Here is an 18,900-nt window from a genome sequence, read left to right as displayed (position 1 = left end):
TGAGACATACTGTTTTGACTTACCTAGATGAACTAAAGAAAGATAGATACTACATACTCCTCTATATACTTTGTTTTTCTGTGCTTAACTAGGGAAAAAGTTGTACATATTTTCTAAAAACAAAACAAGAATAATTCCCTGAGGATAGGTAGTAAGGATTTTTGACCTAAGTAGTAAGCATCTTTGACAAATTCCTACTAAAACACCTCTCTTTCTGGAATGCAGAAGCATGTGGTTACGTAGCTTTAAGTAAGTCCTGGACAAGTCTTCATGTCTATCCACCAGGCCATACTTTGTTGCACGATTGCTCTCAAAGCAATCTTCAGAGCTGTTTGTTGTAGCTGGGTCTACTGAGCCTCTTAATCAACTTTTCTGGTCTTTCTGCTTTTCATCCACACATTCTGTTCTCCATCCACACCCCATTGAGTGCTAAGATTTTTTTTGGAGGGTTAACTGCAACTGATTCAGTTATTAGCTTGCATAAAAGGACTTCTTACCACTATCTTAAATAAACAATAATGTTATAATACCTCTTTGCTTCAAAGAGACTTATTAACCTTAATTCATGGAATTTATCAACCAGAGGAAGATAATCTAAACACAAAAATGTGCACATGTACACAGCAGTTTGTGAATACAGTTGACCAAGATCAAAATGTAGCCTTACTGTGCTCTCAAGATGTGTTGATAAGTATTTATTCCTCTAAAGCCCTTGAAACATAATTTGAGAATCTACTACAAAAAAAGAAACCAACATCTTATCACCACTAAGATTTTGTGACTCTATCTTCTCTCACCAGAAGATGGCCCAGTTCTGGGCACAAAAGTGCTGCTATTTTTCAGCTTTATTTCAGTACTTTACCTAAAAAGGATGATAGCTTCAAGTTTCTTGTACTCTTCCTTGCTGTTGGAGAGTTATGTCTAGTGGTTTTCCAGATTATGTTTCCGTGAATGATGAGATGGGATCATGATGTGACTGACTGCTGCTGTAGTTTTCTTAATTGCTACAGATAGTAACTTCTAATATATTACTACCTTCTTTCATTCTATCTAGTGGTAAAATGCAACCACCTAATGCAAAAGTACCTGGAGAAGTTGAACTAGAAATAATAATCAATTAAAAGCAATACATAAGAAACTCACCATCATAAACAAGCTGGGGAGGCATGGATGACCTTCTTTAAGTGGCTGATGTCATAACGGCTGTGCTTCCACTATTGATTGGTACATTTTATTGTATGCCACACAGCATCTTTGCAGTGCTGCACACCGCCAAGAAGAATTTATAGATGACTCTAGTTGAACTCTGTGCTGCTTGCAGTCATATCCCGTTCAGAAAAAAAGTATTAAAAAGATTGACTTGATGATAATGTATCATTGTCATACATCATTAAAGCAATGCCCAGGAATACAAATGTGCCAAGTCAGGAATTCATACCAAGTCTTAGAAACTTTTCTAAAGAGGTGGGAAGAGGTGATATGGCAGAAATAACCAGTTTAAATAGTCAGTTTATTCAGCTGTGCTGATAAAATGGATGCTTGCAAGCATCCTTCCTGAACAGAAGTTTTACCACAACTATATGTGCTACAGAAAGTAAGAAAGCAATCAAGTTAAATCTGGCCAAGTATCTAAGCCTGAAGTAAAAGCAGACAGTCCTTCTGCCTTGTAGGAGTAATCTCGCATTAAACTACAAACTCAGACTGGAAAATCACTACCAGGAGTTTTATTACTATTTAGCCTACATCATAAATTGACCTTGCAAATAGAGTCAGTGAAGTTCTAGTGTTACAAAACCAGTTGCTGTACAAAATGAAGAGGTTATATAGAAGAGACTTTGCAAGTGTCTGACCCCTTCAGGAAGAGGGTTATGTGGGAGGTTAAATTGGCACTTAATTTTTTTTCCTTAATTAAATCACAGTACCTTGAATTTATATTTTTTTAATAGGACTTTTAAATTCAATGTCTTGGCATCTAAAGAAATGACTGATTAAAAAAATAGTAAGCTGCTGATCCGATACAAAGTCCTAAAAGCAGAGTTCAGTCAAAATAAATCATAAACTTTAGCAAATGCTGCTCATTGCTGATTCTATTAATATTTCATATCATCAGCTCTTGACTGGAAAGGTAAAGGACCTGACCTGAACCATGTACAACAAAATTCATTCACATTTCATTGACCAGAAATGCTTGTAGTTGTACAGACCTTCAGTTAGGTGTTTTTTTCTTAAAGCCTTTTTGCTATATATTACATATTAATGCCCCAATAAGGGTATATAGCATTCTTCTCCAACAAAAAGTTCTAGTAAAGGCACAACTTTAATCTATCATTTATAAAGTCAAGACTGCAAGCCAACTACTTACTGTGTCAGCAGCCACCCACCAAAATCCTTTAATGAATAACAAAATCAATAGAGAAAGGAAACAATGTCTGTAATCTGTAATATTTATAAGCAAGATAGATACTTTGTTTCATTTATGAAGAGCGCAGGGCATGATGATGAACAATAAATGTTATTCAGAGCAGTGTAGTGAGGTGCAGGTATCTTTCCCCCAAACTGGCTCACACTGTTGAGCGTGCGCTGTGATGTCTAAAAAAAAGTTGCTTGATTCTGTTTTCTCAGGTGAACAAGTGCAGTCTCATGCAGAAGAAAGTGGAGCCGTGTACCACTACAGCTAAGCAAAAAGTCTGTAAAGTGCTTTTTGAAGAAGCTCACTCGCTTCTTAGGAACTGCTTCAAAGTTGTAAGTATAACTGGGGTCACCAAAGGACTATCTGAATGCCCAGACACCATATTTCAAAGCTGTATGCATTAATTATTGAAAGGATAAAGTTTAGTTGTAGATAACTCTAGAAATAATCAGAACAATAATCTAGAACTAAAAAAAGTGTTGTATCACCATAAGTAGGGTCCCTGAGAGCTACAAAATAGTGGCATGACCTCACAACACTCTTTAGCATAGGGGTCGACGATTTGGAAAAAAAAGTAAAACCCTGGAAATCAGCTAAAGAGTAAAGTTGTTCTGTGAATACTGTAACAAGAGAGACCTGGGGTGGGAGAGGTGTGTGTGTGTGGGGGGGGGGGGCGAAATCAACAAACAAACAACAAACCAAGACCTCCTTTTCAGTTCTTGACTGCTTGGATTTTTCTGTTCACACCTCAAGGGAGGAGAGTCTGTCTGGTAGAAGAAAGGCATACTTGTACTCTGTATACCGAACACCTAAACAAAACTCCTTTGTGTTTAAGGTGGACCCTGAACCATTCTACAGCATGTGTATGCATGACACCTGTGAATCAAATGAGTTGAAAGCTGCCTGCAGCTTAGCAGCAGCATTTGTTCACTTGTGCAACCGAAATTTTGTCCCTGTGGAAATTCCTCCTCAATGGTAAGTTTCATTTCTTTACATCCTGAATATTCAGACTGCATTGCTCCATTACCAAATATGGCTATTACTCAAGATCACATGAGGAAATTAAACTAAAAAACCTGACTATATACATAAGCAAAAATGATTCTATTCCTGGAATTCTTCCTCCTCCTCCTCCTCCTCTATTTTTCTTATCCTTTCTGCTATTCACTCAGAAGGACACCATAACCTCTCTAATTCATGCTCTCTAATGGCTATTTCCTCCTAATTAGCTTTGTAGAAGGGGTACTGGCAGTGTATAAACTGATTGTCCCCTTGTGTTCTACTTTTCAGATACCACTTTTGTTTTCAATCTCTTTTTTTGTCTGAATAGTTTATTTGGCTTCATATAATCAGTAATTCATATTATATAGATAAACTGATACATATATATATATTTATACACACACACTAACATATTTTTGTACTTTTCTCTTTAAACGAGATCTATTTATCTTCAAACTTTTTGTAGAATTCCAACATGATCAGTACTTTATTTTAATGCAGTTATCATCAGTTAGCTTTAGCTCTATCTTCTGGAAGTCTCTTTAAAATGCAAAGAAAGCTGAAAAGCCTGAAAAGAACAATAGTGCTGGTTTGAAATCTTTTGCATTTGCAATAATTTCTGTTATTATTGTGCAATTTAGCTTTGGATCCTCATGTCTGTATACCGCAATGAAATTTGGATCTGGGTGGTTTCTTGTAGGTAATAAATGTTTTAAGCTCCAATAGTTTATATAAACTTACAAATATATGAATATGAAATTTAGAGACTTTCTTTTTTAATCTGAGCCTAAATATTCAGTTGATTTTGTGTCATAACCAGTTTTAGAATATCTCAGTAGCCAAAAGAATTAAATCAGCTAATGCTACTAGTTTACATTATCCCATTTCTGAGGAAAGGGTTTTGGAACTGTAGTGGATCACAGGCTCAGTTAACCACAATAACAGCATGTTACTAAGAACAAGCAAGTATCTTGGGGATATACATATGAATAAACATCTTTAAGATGTGAAATAATTATTCTTCTCTATTCAGCTGCTTTTATGCATCCAGTTTTAGACTCTGCCTTTCAGTTAAGTTGTGGGCCAGTCGAGAAAAGCCTAAAGATCTTTCTCTGTGAGGAAAGATTGAAGGACTCAGGGAAGATGAGTTAAGTCTTTAAATATGTAAATATGCTGAAGAGAAGGAAGTATAACAGACCCAAATTGCAGTAAAATGGAATTAGGTTTGATACTGTGAAAAAGTTTGTAATGGTCAGGCTAGTCATACATTGTAACAGATTGCCATGTAAGGTTGTAAGAACAAAAGCTGTATCTGAGAAATAGTTGTATCTGCGCTACTTTCTATAAATTATTTCTCATTAAAGATCTTCCATCAGATAGTTGAACTACTCTTAACACTCCTTACTCAAATCCCATAAAATTAGTAACAACGTTCTTTTCCCCCTAAAAAGGAATTTATCATCAAACATGAAGGAAAGAACCTTACATCTTTATTTTAGTTTGGCGTATATCTAAGATAAACCTGTAGCTAAAATTCTGGAGTACTTTTTTCCCCAGCTTTGTGACAGTGTCACAAAAATGTCTGATACTATTTTTCCCTTTCATAATTTCCTTTGTACTACATGTCGCTTGTTATTTTTAATCCTTTAAGAGCTTATTAAACACTTACTTGGATTTCATCTCTTTTTCATTTCAGCTTGAGCTTGTTCTGAATGGCAGATACCAGCCTTGAAGATGAAAGACCTTTCAGCATCCAAAATAAACCAGACATTTGGGTAGACCAGCTAGAAGCAACAGTAGGGAAACCAGTTCAAGTGTTAATGAATTTAAGTGTTATGACTATGAATATAATGAAGCATATAAAAGAAAAGCTTTTCATCCAGAAAAACATGAGACCAGAGTAATGATTTCAGTACAATGACAAGAAACTATACTCAGTCAGAAGAAACTGGACATGAAAGTATCAATTACTTAAAAACAAACAAACAAACAAACACCCCCACAGCCTCTCCCATTCAGTTGCAAAATTGCTTCTTCACAAGCATTGAGCCATAACATGAATACGTTTAAAAGATCAAAAAAAAAAATCTTTTCCATCTCAGATTAGTACAAGTGGCTGCTTTGTGAAAGCAGCATATTGGCTCTAAACCTGCGCAGAAATGCTGTCTTATTCTCCAGAACTGAAACTCAGCTATCAGTAAATTCTGGAGAAACTGACCTTTTTCCAGAGAAGTGCCCCAACAGGCAGAAAGGCCAAGATAAAAATGAGATGGCAAAAAAAAGTAAGTAAAGCATTTAATCATTTTCTCATTTTATCCTAGCTGATTTTTCCCTTATCAGTGTGCACCCTGTTAAAAGAGAAACAGCCTTCTTGGTATGTCATTTCCAGTTTCACATTCTCCCCTTATGTCTTTAGAACATCTTCTCAGAAGTCATTTTACACATTGGGAAAAGGTAACTTACACCTATCTTACTCATGAGGTAGTCTTATAGTAGTATATCTATAAATACCTTATGTGAAAGTGTCTCAGCTGTTAAATTATTTTCCATATTGTAAGTATACTGATTTAAAAAATGCATAAATGAGGCATACTTCCCCCCCCCCCCCCCAGTACCAGGAATGTGCATATTCCTCAGAGAAAGGTAACATCACAAAATCCTTCAGGTACCTTTGCATAAGAATATGCATACATTGAAATAATAGGGTTCTGAACTGTTAAATGTTGATAATTTTTACTTCCTTGTTGTTACACTGTATGCATTTTTACTGATAATTTGTAAGAATAAAGTTGTCCTGATCTACAGAGTTAGGAGTGTCTGAGTTTAAACTGCTCCCATGAAAAACTGTTCATAGAGACAGAAATACCAGCTGGCCTCAGTTATCTTGAGTATGCTGCTTTTAGGCACATAACATTGTCTATACTGCTGCTGGTTCCAGGGCTAGTATGTTTGCTATTAGCTTATGTTCACTGTGTTGTAGCAAATTAAACATATTCTGACACTTTCTTTGTATTACAGCTGAAGCCCCAGCGCATGTATAACACACAATGCTGGGCGCATATGCAGGGTCCAAAACATCCAGTGGGTATTAGGTTTTCCTAGTATTTGTCTGTACATATTAATATTTGGTTTTGTACCATAGCTAGAAAATAATTTACTGCATTCCAAAGGTAAGAACCAAATCATCCTTATCCTACCATTGTCACATTATCTCATGGCTGCAACCTGGAACACACCTACATTTGCAAATAGTTACCAATTGCAAGTCTGGCTGGAGCTACCAGACCAGAAAAGGACCAGAACTGATAAGCTCTAAGCCTTTAAACCATAAACACAACCCCTTTACTCTTTTCCAAATGAGGCCTCTCAATGTTAGTTTTAATATGCATAATACGTGCAAAATCTCCCAGTGCCAATTAGTAGCAACAGTTCCTCTTGAATACAGCTTGTCCAACTACTTACATGGGTGTTTTAATAATCATTTTATCAGCTGGGATTACATAAAGCAGTCGCAAACAGACAGCACAGAAATCCAAAAGCAGCAGCAGCATGCACTAAGAAAAATTAATTCACAATGTTAGCAGAGAAACCGTTCCACAAAGCAACTCCCATAAAGTGCTTCAGATGGGGAGACTTTACTCAGCTGATGAAGCTCTAGAAAAGCCTCACGTCCCTGTTGGCATATGGGAGTCCCAGATGTTTCATGCACACAAGCACACTATGGCAACACTTACGGGGCCTGGCTAGTCTCACTGATATGAGCAGACTTTCTTTTCCCCTGTTTAAAAAAAAAAAAAAAAAAAAAAATCACTTAATGCATTCCAAACACCTTTGAAAAAAAAAAATACTCTCTTGACAGTTAAGTTGCAAGGACAAAGTGAAATGTCAACAAATAGAGCAAAAGACTGAGAAGAGTTGCATCCGCTACTCTCAGTTAGCTAATGCTAATTGCAGCACAAATAAATACAGAAAAGAGAAACAGAGCTTGTTTTATATGCTAACTGCAGACAGCAACACTGAATTGAAGGCAGATATTGGGTCTCCTGGATGAGTCTGGCATTGCTGTGGCACACAAGAGGCTGCATTTAAGATACCATAGGTGATTAAGAAGCCATTTAAACACCAATAAACACTTTAAATTACAAACATTGTGTCCAGCAATTGGTAGAAGCCTCTAAAATATCCCATTATGTGAATGAAAGTTTTGTGTCCAGATATCCATTAGAGATGCAGGAAATCAAACAGGCCCTCCATACCACGCCTAGTCCCCAAACTTCACAGCAGATCCATGTTAGTCAGTGTTGGCACAGATTACTTACTTACTTACATACTCATGTGGCTGAATGACCAGCAGGTGGTGACAGCACCTAGTTCAATAGAAAACTCCAGCCCTCTGCCATCCCTGTTGTTCTAAAGGTTGTCCCCAAACACCCACCTAATCAAATCAACAATAAACATTGCATCAAACCAGTAGCCAAAGCCTGTACAAAGCACCATTTATACAGACCAGGGCTAACAGAATAGTGATGGGGGGGGGTCAATCTCCTGTTCATAATTTGAGTTTAGCATTAGTGAGCTATGGCTTTCAAAGTCCTTTTTTCTATTTTTGCCTTACCAGCCATGCCCTTGCATGCCAAAGGGACTACTGGTACTGGTGAAAAGGCAATCTGTTTTTCATGCCTGTTTCCTAAAATAACTCACAGCAAACATGCAGTAGTTTGTCACAGAGCAAGCAATTCTTGAAATGAACTTTGTTAAACCTTTAGTGAACAAGCAAACCATCCAGCCAAAGTAAGTGTATCTTAATTACTGCATGATACATTTCCATTGTGGGAATTCAAAAATGGAAATAATACACCCCTGCAGTAACAGCATCAAGATGATAGCTAGATGGTAAGGGAGCTTACACCACCAGGCAAGTCTTTAAACAGGGAAGTAACAGATGATTAGGTGAGGAAGCGAAGATACAAATACACATTTTAGAAGTCCCCAATGACCGGCTATCATTCTCAATGCCAACAATCTTACAGGGGAGCATGCCAAGAGGAGTTGATAGAGCAAAAAAAGCATCCCTCAAACCAACTAAAATAGGCTTGTGATTCTTCATGGACATGATCCTCTAGAAAGGATCCCATGGCAGGATTTGACTGAGTCCTTTCTCAGTTCAAACCTTCAGTTTCAGCATTTCGAAATGGCCATTTTCTCTGCACTACCCTGGCTTTATCTGGACTAAACTTGTAGCATACAACTACTGATAATATTGCACGTTTTAGGACAGCTTGACTCAAGAGCTCACTTTCTAAAGGACTACTGAAATATTTATGCTTCAAATAAAGGTGATGCAGTATACAAACTATGTTATCTTACGGAAAAGCAGAAAAATCCATTTAAGAAATAGCCGAATAGTTAGGATCTACTAATATGTAGACAATATAAATGGCTCAGATCTTGCCTCCTGGCTCACCAGAACCCAGGAACTTCTGTGTCTGTAACTCATGCCAGTCAGCGTAGTTCACACACACACACAGCATACCAGCTGTCCTTGCAAGAGAATACAGCGGTTACAGTCACTTTTCCAAGTGGTACTATTTCTAGTACCTACAAGTCACCATTAACATTTCTTTTATTTAGCTCATATACTACAAAGTTCACAGCTGTTTACACATACCATACAAACCCTTATACCCCAAAACTTAGCTCCGCAGAATCTCAATGTTGCTACCATCACAGGCTGAGAAAACTTGAAATACACAGGGACTCATACTTTTGGCCAGTCGAGTTCCCCAGATACTTACACGTGCTATCAAGTACGCCCAGATTTGTTCCAGCTGACAGATCTAACGCCGTGCACACAGAAGCCTTCCTGCAATTCATAGGCATTTTCAAGTCCAAACAACCAAGCATTTTTAGAGTAAGATCCAGCTTTGACACCCCTGTCCTTCCTGCAGACAGGGTTAGAGAACAAGCTGGTCTCACTCTCACTGTTTAACTTCTTGATTACGTCTCTGCTCTACAAAAATCACAGACAGACCAATGATTTACTACTGAACCTGAGACACAAGTTTGAGATGGGGAATAGGGAGAATCCACACTGCCCAGTAAAGGCACTGCAGTTCCAAACAGCTTCCTTACAGAGCTGTTACGAACTGCCCCAAGAGCAAACCTGTCTCTCTCCACTCAAGAGAAAACCCAGAGACTAGGCATTTCAGTTGGAGACATAAACCTAGGTGATGTAAATGCCATCAGAGCAACACGTTGCCTAATCATCAGCCACTCAATAGGTAAAGTCCAGTTAAACTCCAAGTCAAGCAATCACTAGAAGTCATTTGTTTAGTGGCTAGACATTCAGCTTTCCTAAGAACTTGTTTTGGTTCTGAGTTCCTAGAAAAGCACTTTTTACTGTGAAGTGTCATAAAAGCATCCAGTCTTGGCTTTAAAACAATAAAGCTATTGCTTTACTGCTTGTAATTGCAGACCTTTTTGAAGCACTATTTCAGTTAAGCAGCAGATTTCTTTCTGATCAACTGCCAAGCAACATTTATAGCTTTAGACTGATCAAATATGAAAATCTTCCAGGGGTTTGGAATCAGAATTTATGTTTGGATTTATATGGATATCAAATATAGGTACAGAGCCAGACAGATTATGAAACAACCCCAAATCAAACAATGAAGAGCTCTAGATCTTATTTACAGTTAAGTAACAGTACTGGAATGGTATGTTAAGAAGCAAGCAAAAAAACCCCGAAGTTTAACTAACTGACTCATGAGCCTCTGGATAAGAGAATGTGGTAAAAGATGCAGAGAAATCCTACACAAATCCATATCAGCAATATTTAATCAACCCTCAGTAAAGATAACTTTCGAAATGCATTCTGTGAATATGCATCACTGCCAGATGGATTAACAGTAGATTAATCTGCACCTCCTGACTGCTGCATTGTACTATGACAGGGCTATAAGCCATAGTCAATTCTGCCGTAGATTTAGTGAGACCAGCATGGATGTGAAAGGGCTTTCAGCTCTTATTTCCAGGGTTTTCCTGCCTAGTTAGAATGCATGCCAAGGTGAGCTTGGTTTGGAATGAGCTTCAGGTTCCTGGTCTAAGAAACATTCAGATGGAAAAGTATCTATCTACTGCCAGCTAAACACGGTTGTCAGCCAATACACTGCCCACATGGATCATTTCTGAAAGGCTGCATCATTCCACAAGTAGATTTTCCCCCAACATTACCAGACTGTCAAAATTCTGTATGTACATATGTCTTGGCATCTCATCACCAAGGCCTCATAGCACAGGATTTCCATCATACACCTGCCTCTGATGTGGCCTGGTTTGGAATACTAAACTCAAGGATGGAACTGCATACCTGTAAAAAAAAAATCTAATACTTAGCCTCTAAAGCTCTCACCTAAAGGTCTACTTAAAGATAGTAATCAATATCCATATGATTTGAAAACAATCCCACAGTTTTAACCTAATTATCACTACCCTAGTCTTGTCTTAAATTAATTGTACAGGGCAGAATTAAAGAAAAATTTCCCTTCATATACGCAAGAGCTAATTCACATCCTACCAGATTGCTAATCTCCTTCTTCCAAACTACAAAGCTATACCATATGGATAATGCAGTGCTTTCCTTAGGACTCAAATTCTCTTCAGACAAATATAATGTTTGGAAAAATAAGAGCAATATTAGTTCTGCTTTTTTCCAGAGCTTTTGTTTTGATTTCATAGTATTACTTTTTACAGGAAGAGGTAAGAAAGATAAAAATAAATAAATTTAATAATGACTTAAATGACTAAAAATAGCATACATTGGAACAAGAAAGGAAACCTTCATATAGAGAAGTGCACTTAGGCATGGCAATCTTGTTTCATGAGATGGTAAAAGTATTTGCATCTTGAACCTGGAGGACCTATTCCAAGGAATTCTGCATGACATCTTTTCACTTCATTTCACTTCACTGGAACACAGGTGTTATTACTGTACCACTTTCAATATTTCAGAAACACAGAAACCAGGCAGGTACTTAATACAAGGTTATGCTTACAATCAGAAAGAGACATCTGTCTTACAAGTCTGGTACTGTCATGGTTATTACTGAAAGAAAAAATATGGACCAAGCTGTTATTTCCAACCACAATCTAAATGGACTGAAACACATTCTGCCTTCATTCCATGTATCAAGTTCACCCTGGTAACCTAAGTTCTGTGCAGCTTTTGCTGCCAAGAATACATCACTATAAGAGTGACTATTTAAACTCGTGATCCTAGAAACAGCAACTAATGTATGTAAAAACATGTAATATTCATGGTAACATAGACACGTTATCTGGAATGCAGCAAACAAACGTTACTCAAATTAATGTGATTTAATCTGCTGGTATAAGAAGAGATTGCAAAACAGGAGATGAACATTACCACATACACGCAGATCTCTCAGCCTAACTTCTCTCTGCTGTTTACTCCAAGGATAACTGGTTGTTGTTTGGGCTCTAATTAGTTATACTATTTTTCTTTAAACAGACATATGTATTTTAAAAATCCATTATTCTAAGTCTACATTTGAAACCATATATACCCAGAACAGCCCAATTCTCTGCACAAGAACTAAGCAAAAAAATTACATTTCCAGTTCTTTTAGGTAGAAGAAAAAGCTTCTAGGGCATGACTCTGTGCAAATCCTCCACTTCAAGGCTCCACATATTCTTATGCACTGGATTTTCAGAAAGATCTGTCATCTTTATTGCTCGAAGAAGAGGCTCAGGACTGCAGGACCGCACCAGACCCATCACCATTACATACTTCCCTGAAAAACAAACAAACAAAATGAAATTCAATTAACTGTTGTATTTTCATTTTTTTTAATGCAGAAAGGAAAATATTTAAAAACAAATAGTTAAATAGTTTGAAGCAAAGATGTCAATATTTGTGAGAAAGCTCATGAAAGGAACTAAGATTGCTTAGCGCTAAATCTGGGGAAAACACTTTGTTATCTGTGTGACTAAGACTGTTTTATGATATATTTATTTATAACGTTACAGACTATCAAACCTTTCTACTTCTAACTGATCATTATATATGTGCTGAAAACAATTCCTATCTATAAATATATGCAGAGGATTTATCCCAGAGTCCAAATAACATAAAGTACTAGACTGATCTTGGGTGTAACACCCACAAATGCGTAAGTGCATAGCAGATTTTCCACATAAAGAATCAGACACAGCCAACAACTTCTCTTTATACTACAGAAGTAGAGAAAGGGCAAATTCAGACCACTGAAAGTTAAGCAATGTGAGTATTTGGCATCTGAGCTCCTTGGATGCTGCAGCCCAAAACCGCTCCATTTTACTTAACAGTGCTGGTGAAGGAAAAAAAAAAAAAAAAAAAGGAAAAAAGAACTCCAGTGCCAGACTCACAACTCATCTCTGCAGCACCCCAGTTTGATTAAACTTTTCCTGTCACTTTGGAGACCTGAGAACAGGCCCTACCCTTACCAGAGCTCATATGGGAGGACAGCACAAGTCTCACTACCGGTAACTACCAACACGTCCCCCTCCCCAGCATGCTGCTCGCTCTAGGACCACTACAGCACCACGGCCTTTTCAGGACGCCTGCAGCTCTGCGAGTGATGGCTACCTGCAAGCACCTCCTTTCTGCAGCTGTGTGAGCCCAATGTGCCCCAGAAGCTCAACATGTGCAACAGACACAGCGGAAGTGTTCCTGGCGCACGGTGTACCCAACAGGCGTGCAGGCCCGCAGGACTCTCCCACCTGCAGCCCACAGGAGTATCCAGGACAAGCGTGCTGGAAGCACCCGTTACAAAAACAAGCAGGAGATGCCTCACGCACACGCACCCCACACAGGGCACCCTACATACCTATGTGCCAATTCGTATGCTCCGGGCCCACAGAGCACACACGAGTTCCCTGAGCTGTCCCCAGCCCAAGGGCATGTGCAAAGGGTGCCCATGCACCCCGGGGCACACACCACAGGGCGTGTGTAAGCATGTGGGTCCCTGCACCCCTGGGCATGCCACATCTGTGTGCATGTCACACGGGGGGGGGGGTCCCACAACGCCCAGAGGGGGCACAACGCCTCCGGGGAGGGCAACAAAACCCGGGGGGGGGGGAGGTTATCCCCACACCTCCGGGGGGGCCCACCAACGCCCGGGTGGGGGGGCATAACGCCTCCGGGTGGGGAGGTGATCCCCACACCTCCAGGGGGGACAAAACCCGGGGGGGGGGGGCGTCCCCCGCCTCTTCCCGCCGGCCGGTACCTGCGCTGAGGCAGGGCCGCCCCTTGGGCACCTCCTCCACCCCCAGCACCGTGAAGGCGCCGCTGGCGTCCTGCAACCGGGCCGAGCCGCCGCGGGCGCCGCCGCGCTCCACCTCCAGCACGGTGCCTTGCATCCACACGGCCCGCAGGCGCAGCGGGGCGCGGCCCGCCTCCGCCCGGCCCAGCTGCCACGTCCCACCGGCGCCCCGCTCGGCGCCCCGCAGCTGGGCAGCCAGCACCTTCACAGGCGGCCCCAGCGCCTCCCCCGCCATGCTGCCCGCGGCCGCCGACGGCTCCGTCACGCGCAGCCGCTGAGGGCGGGCGCAGGGCGGGAAGCGGCGCGCGCCCCGCCCCGCCCCGCCCCGCCGCGTGAGAGGCCGTTGGCGCGGGGCGCCGGGCGTTGGCGGGCGGCGCAAACGGCGCCAACGGCCGTAACGGCCGCTGCGCGCGGCGCCTGACAGGACCGGCCCCAGAGCCCGCTGCAAGGAAGGCCTTGAGGGCGCGCTCGCCCCCACAGGCTCCTGCGGCTGGGGTGATGGGCACCGGGCGGGAATCTGCCGAGTTACCCTAAAATAAATACAGGGAATATATTTCTGCTTCACCTTTTTTGTGGTTATTTAACAGTAGGCTCTTTGCCCACTTTTACTTACACATAAACGATTGCGTTCCCTGGTAAAACGCTCGGTGGCGTTTCTGCTAGTGGCCAGAGCTGCTCACTGATAGCACAGGGGAAAGTCTCCTCTGTCAGAAAGCACGTATCTAATCAAAGGAAACAGAAACACAGATATCCCATTCCTATGAACTGGATGCACTGACTCATATAATCAGCTCATCTACTTTCTGCGTTAAAAGCAAGAATTGCTTCTATGGAAAAATAAGAAAGTAATAACACAGGTCAGCTAATTTTTGATGCAAATTACAAACAAGAAAAGCCAGTACCAGATAATTTACCTGCTCTCAGCGAACCACCTGTGCCTAAATACTGCAGCAAGCATAATTTGGGACTTGCTGAATAAATACATAAGTCATTAAACTACTTCAAAACTATCTCCAGGCCAACATACAGCCTTCTTTCACTGATTATTTTTATTAAAAGCCTCTTCAGTGTTTTATGCCACATGGTTCTCATTTCACCCTCATTTAAGTCAAAACTGACTCCTTTTCATGCAAAAACTAGTGTAAATCTGATTCAGTGACTTGGTTTGAGCAGGAAGTTTCTCTTGCCGTGTCTCAGCTTCGTTTGTGTGAAGTCTCCCTGCAGATTTGTCCCCAGCCCAGGTTACGTTAGTGTAGAGCTCACCCGCGCCTTCTCTAAGGCTGCTGGGGCCATCCAAGGATTTTTCCCCAAGGCATTTCTTCACTAGTTAGCAAGAAAAAAATCACTTCCATTGTTTACTGTTTAGCTGATTAAAATCCTCTAGTTTCATGAGAAAAGAGCAAGCAAATATGCATGCTGATTTTCTCAGGGATGCTTTCAAGATATCTTTTTTTTTGTATATACTTATGTAGAAACCATGAGCATAACGCACTGAAAGCATGGGCAGCCCTCAGGCTGGGAGCACTGCCTTTAATTCCAAGGCGTTTAAGCATTTGTTTTCTTTTGCATCTGTTTATATTACAGACAGGCTAATTCACTTTGCCTCAATTTGAAATCCCTGAAATGCTGTGGTTTCCTTTGGGTGGGTGGGTTGACATTTCATTTAGAAAATAAGCCAAGAAATAAGCTAATGGAAAAGCAGGCGAATGGAACAAAGAAGAGTAACAGAATCACAAAAACCAAGGGGATTAATTCTTCAGTTTCACCATTTTTGTTACATGCAAAAGTTACCATCAGTAAAAATATATAAGGAACTGCCACTTCTGCAATCCTTCTTTAAAGCAGATTTTGTTCTCTATTAAAATAGCTAGTTATTTAAAAAAACAGTTTTGTTTCAGGTAGCAAAATATATCAAAACCTCTTTTTTTTTCCCTAATCATGCATCATATGTTATGAATTGTGTACTCAGAATATCTTTTTTTTCCCCAGAGAGATTTTCTGTTTACAGACATTCTCTAAATGGGACCTATTTGCTTTTATAGTGTAAGGAAGCAGTTAACTTTTTGCTACCATTTACAGTAAGGATAAAAGCTAATATTGGTAATAACAATAAAAACACATCCAAGCACAACCATTTCGATACAGAACCAGGTAATCTGGCAATCAAATCATATGGCTTACAGGAATAGAAAGACATTAGATAGTTACTGTATGTGAATACAAAATTTGAGCTAGGCTCACAGGAGAAGAACATTTGTAATTTATGCCCTTAAGCTACAGTCACTTGACAGCATCAATATTTAGTTTCACATAAAAAAAAATTAATTGTGCCAAATATTGATAAAAGTATTGTATTTCTATTTGTTACTATATAATAGGACGGCCTAATCCTTATTAAACCATTAAATTTGTAGATGATGGCAAGACCCCTAGAAGAATGTAATCTGCAGGAGAGACTGAAAGGTCTCTTTTAAAAGATTTTCCTTAGAGAAATCACATCAAAAGAAGGGCAGAAGTAATGGTAAGCTACACCAAGCATTTTTTTCCCAAAACCAGAAAATCCTTTCCTTTCAGTAAAAAGCTGTTATATTGAACTATTTACAAAGTTCTTATCAAAGTACTGCCTGGGTCAGTGTGGAGACACATTTTGTAGCTAAGGGAAAACTACAATGCTTCAAAAGAAAGTGTTTCCTGGAGCTGATCCCACAGTGATCATATCCCGAGTTAACGGTAGCAGAGGAAACTCAGCATATGGCTGGAAAAGGCAGCGACAGGTTGTAAATTACACCGGATTAAACTTGAGCGCATCTTCAGAGTGCATGCTGGATGAGAGAGTTTTGGTTTGCGCAGATTAAGAAGAAGAAAGCGCAATCTTCTGCTGCCTGCTATTGCAATATGTGCCAGTCTTTGAAGCAGTCTTCAAGGACATTATTCCTCTCACTACCATGCACCTGAGAGAGGATCATGTGATTACAGTAGGGGTTAAAAAAAAGTCAGACAATGCGTGGATAAGATAAGATAGTTCAATATGTAGCAGGAGCCAAGTTCTCCCTCACTTACTCTGGCAGTTTTGTTGGTATGATGTCAAGAGAACTTAGAAAAGAATTTGACCCTAGATTTCCATGAAAAGCCATCGCCAAAGAAGCAGCACCATGAACATTTTTCTGTCCAGCTCGTACCTTTTTACCCTCACATTGAACCAACAGCACCACTTAAAATGAAAGCAGTTCTCTGCTCCCCTCTAATTTTTGCTAAAAGTGAAAGGCTGGTTTTACACAATAAGGAAAATCCTTCTTTGCCTTGGGCAAAAGTTGTGAGATTTTTAGTCTTTCACTCTACCTCAAAAGAGTTTTTAAAGAGCTCTGTCCTAGCCCACTGTCTAATGTGTGCAGAAAAGCATCTCAAGTTTTCTCTCTCAGTTTCTCTTCCCTAATACTCCAAAGTCACCAACCAGACTTTGGACAGACTTTCAGTTTTGTTTTACTTTTTCTTTTTTTTAGATCTGGAATCCAAGTAATCAAGACCTCACCATTTTTTGAATATTTGTGTTAGAAACAGGGCTACCTGGAAGCTCCACAGATGAACGGAAGGAAAGTCATGAAGCATGGAGCTGATAAATACACAGATCAAAACAGTAATGTCTGAATGGCCCACAGATACCTGTAAAACAGATACTAGAGAAAAGCTTTCCATGGCAGCCCTGAAGCTGCGAGGCTTTGGACATGAGGCACTCAGGCCCTGCAGCCCTCTGCGCACGGAGCTCTGCGTCCTGCTGGCAGGTCCTGCAAAGCCTTATCAGCCCACGCAGACACTGGCTGCTCACAGTCACAGAGTAAACAATGAAGTAACATGATTGCATCTTTTATATACTTCTGCAGAAAGAAAGCAGCGTACAGGAGCTAAGTATGATAGAAGCATGATAAGACAACAGTACTTTGTAAAAATGCATTACTCTGTAAATGAGAAAAGGGATCTGAGACAAACCATCTTCCTTTACCTGGTAATCATCTGAGGCTTAACTGGAGGAACGCTTGTAGCACAGACAAGGAACTGCAAAGTTTCTTCTTTAGGAGATCCATCCTGGTTTATGTTTGTTTTCTTACATTGCACAAGACACACTGAGCTATATAAAACAATGACAATGCTATAAAATGCAGTAGTTCCCGGGTGTTTGTTTTGTACTGCACAAAAGATGCAGTGTGGACATGCTGACACACTACTGGGCCAAGTCTGGGGAAACCATTCTCATCCTTTAGGGGAGTTTTTTGGTTTTCTCTTCACTGATTTTTAATTCATTATTTTAAGTTAATGGGTTAATAGGTAGAAATTAATGGGATGAAAGTCAGACATATTTGCATCCCTAGCCTGAACTTCTGCTCCATGTAATTTCTTCTTCAGCACTGATTAGTCTGACGTATAGATGCTCTGTTATGTTCTGCCGGCAATTTAAAAGACTTGGAGCCAGGCAAGTCATGTGGTGAAACATGAAAACTCCAGGTGAAACCTGCCAAAGCTTGAGTTAGGGGGTAGCTCTGAATAAGTGAAACTTTAGAAGTTACTCGGACAAGGCAGATAAAAGTGAGCAACACATGTAATAATAACAACGATGACAGTAATAACAGTCTGGGCTCTGCCATAGCGATGTGCTACCAAAACTGTATGAAAGTCACTCTAAGGTGAAATGAACCAATTCTTATGGCAAATGATATCCAGTACAGCATCCAGGCCCCTTTCCTGCTCCTTTCTCCTTTTCAGGAGAATATACCCCTACCTCACGGTAGCCTACAGGCTGTGAGAACATGAGATACTCTCCAAATTAGCTGACTCATTTTGTTTACAGAGAATACTTAGAGGAAATGCTTACAGAGCTCCAGTCACTTTCTGCAGAAGTGGGAGTCACCTATTTAGTCTTTTCCATGCAATAAACAGGCTGGTATGTAAGTGAAATAAATCAGTGTTCTATGGAATATGACTGTGACACAATTTAAGAAAAAAAAAAGGGGGAATTAATCATAGGTTTATTTTACCAGTATTTTTGCTGCTCTGGAAGCAGTCTGTAAAGCTGGCTTTCAGATGAACTGATTCAAACTCCCATATCAACAATAACAACAAAAAACCCCAACTCCTTTTAAACAGGAAACATGAATGGCATCCAAAATGTTAGTT

General features: G+C 40.1%; 2 protein-coding genes across 3 annotated transcripts in view; one reads left to right on the top strand and one right to left on the bottom strand.

Moving 5' to 3' along the window:
- LOC106482633 (uncharacterized) overlaps positions 1–6,218 on the top strand; it is a 105,578-nt gene extending 99,360 nt beyond the window's left edge. Inside the window, exons 68-70 of the mRNA XM_013940242.2 lie at positions 2,623–2,742; positions 3,246–3,385; positions 5,109–6,218. Coding sequence (XP_013795696.2) covers positions 2,623–2,742; positions 3,246–3,385; positions 5,109–5,124 — 276 coding nt within the window. The 3' untranslated portion in view covers positions 5,125–6,218. The remainder of the gene's footprint in view (positions 1–2,622; positions 2,743–3,245; positions 3,386–5,108) is intronic.
- A 4,962-nt stretch (positions 6,219–11,180) lies between these two features.
- On the bottom strand, positions 11,181–13,993 carry RMI2 (RecQ mediated genome instability 2). 2 transcript variants are annotated; one of them, XM_067306483.1, is made up of 3 exons: positions 13,699–13,993; positions 12,044–12,225; positions 11,181–11,516 (listed from the first exon to the last, which is right to left on the bottom strand). In XM_067306483.1, exons 1-2 carry the CDS (start codon positions 13,967–13,969, stop codon positions 12,077–12,079), a joined length of 420 nt encoding a protein of 139 aa, XP_067162584.1. In that variant the 5' UTR covers positions 13,970–13,993; the 3' UTR covers positions 11,181–11,516; positions 12,044–12,076. The 2 variants fall into 2 exon arrangements, with proteins under 2 accessions (XP_067162584.1, XP_067162583.1); XM_067306482.1 differs by having other exon boundaries at positions 11,181–12,225.
- Between the last annotated feature and the right edge of the window lie 4,907 nt (positions 13,994–18,900).

Source organism: Apteryx mantelli, chromosome 16 (genome assembly GCF_036417845.1).
Source record: "Apteryx mantelli isolate bAptMan1 chromosome 16, bAptMan1.hap1, whole genome shotgun sequence".
Classification (NCBI taxonomy): domain Eukaryota; kingdom Metazoa; phylum Chordata; class Aves; order Apterygiformes; family Apterygidae; genus Apteryx; species Apteryx mantelli.
This window is presented reverse-complemented; position numbering and strand designations above follow the sequence as displayed.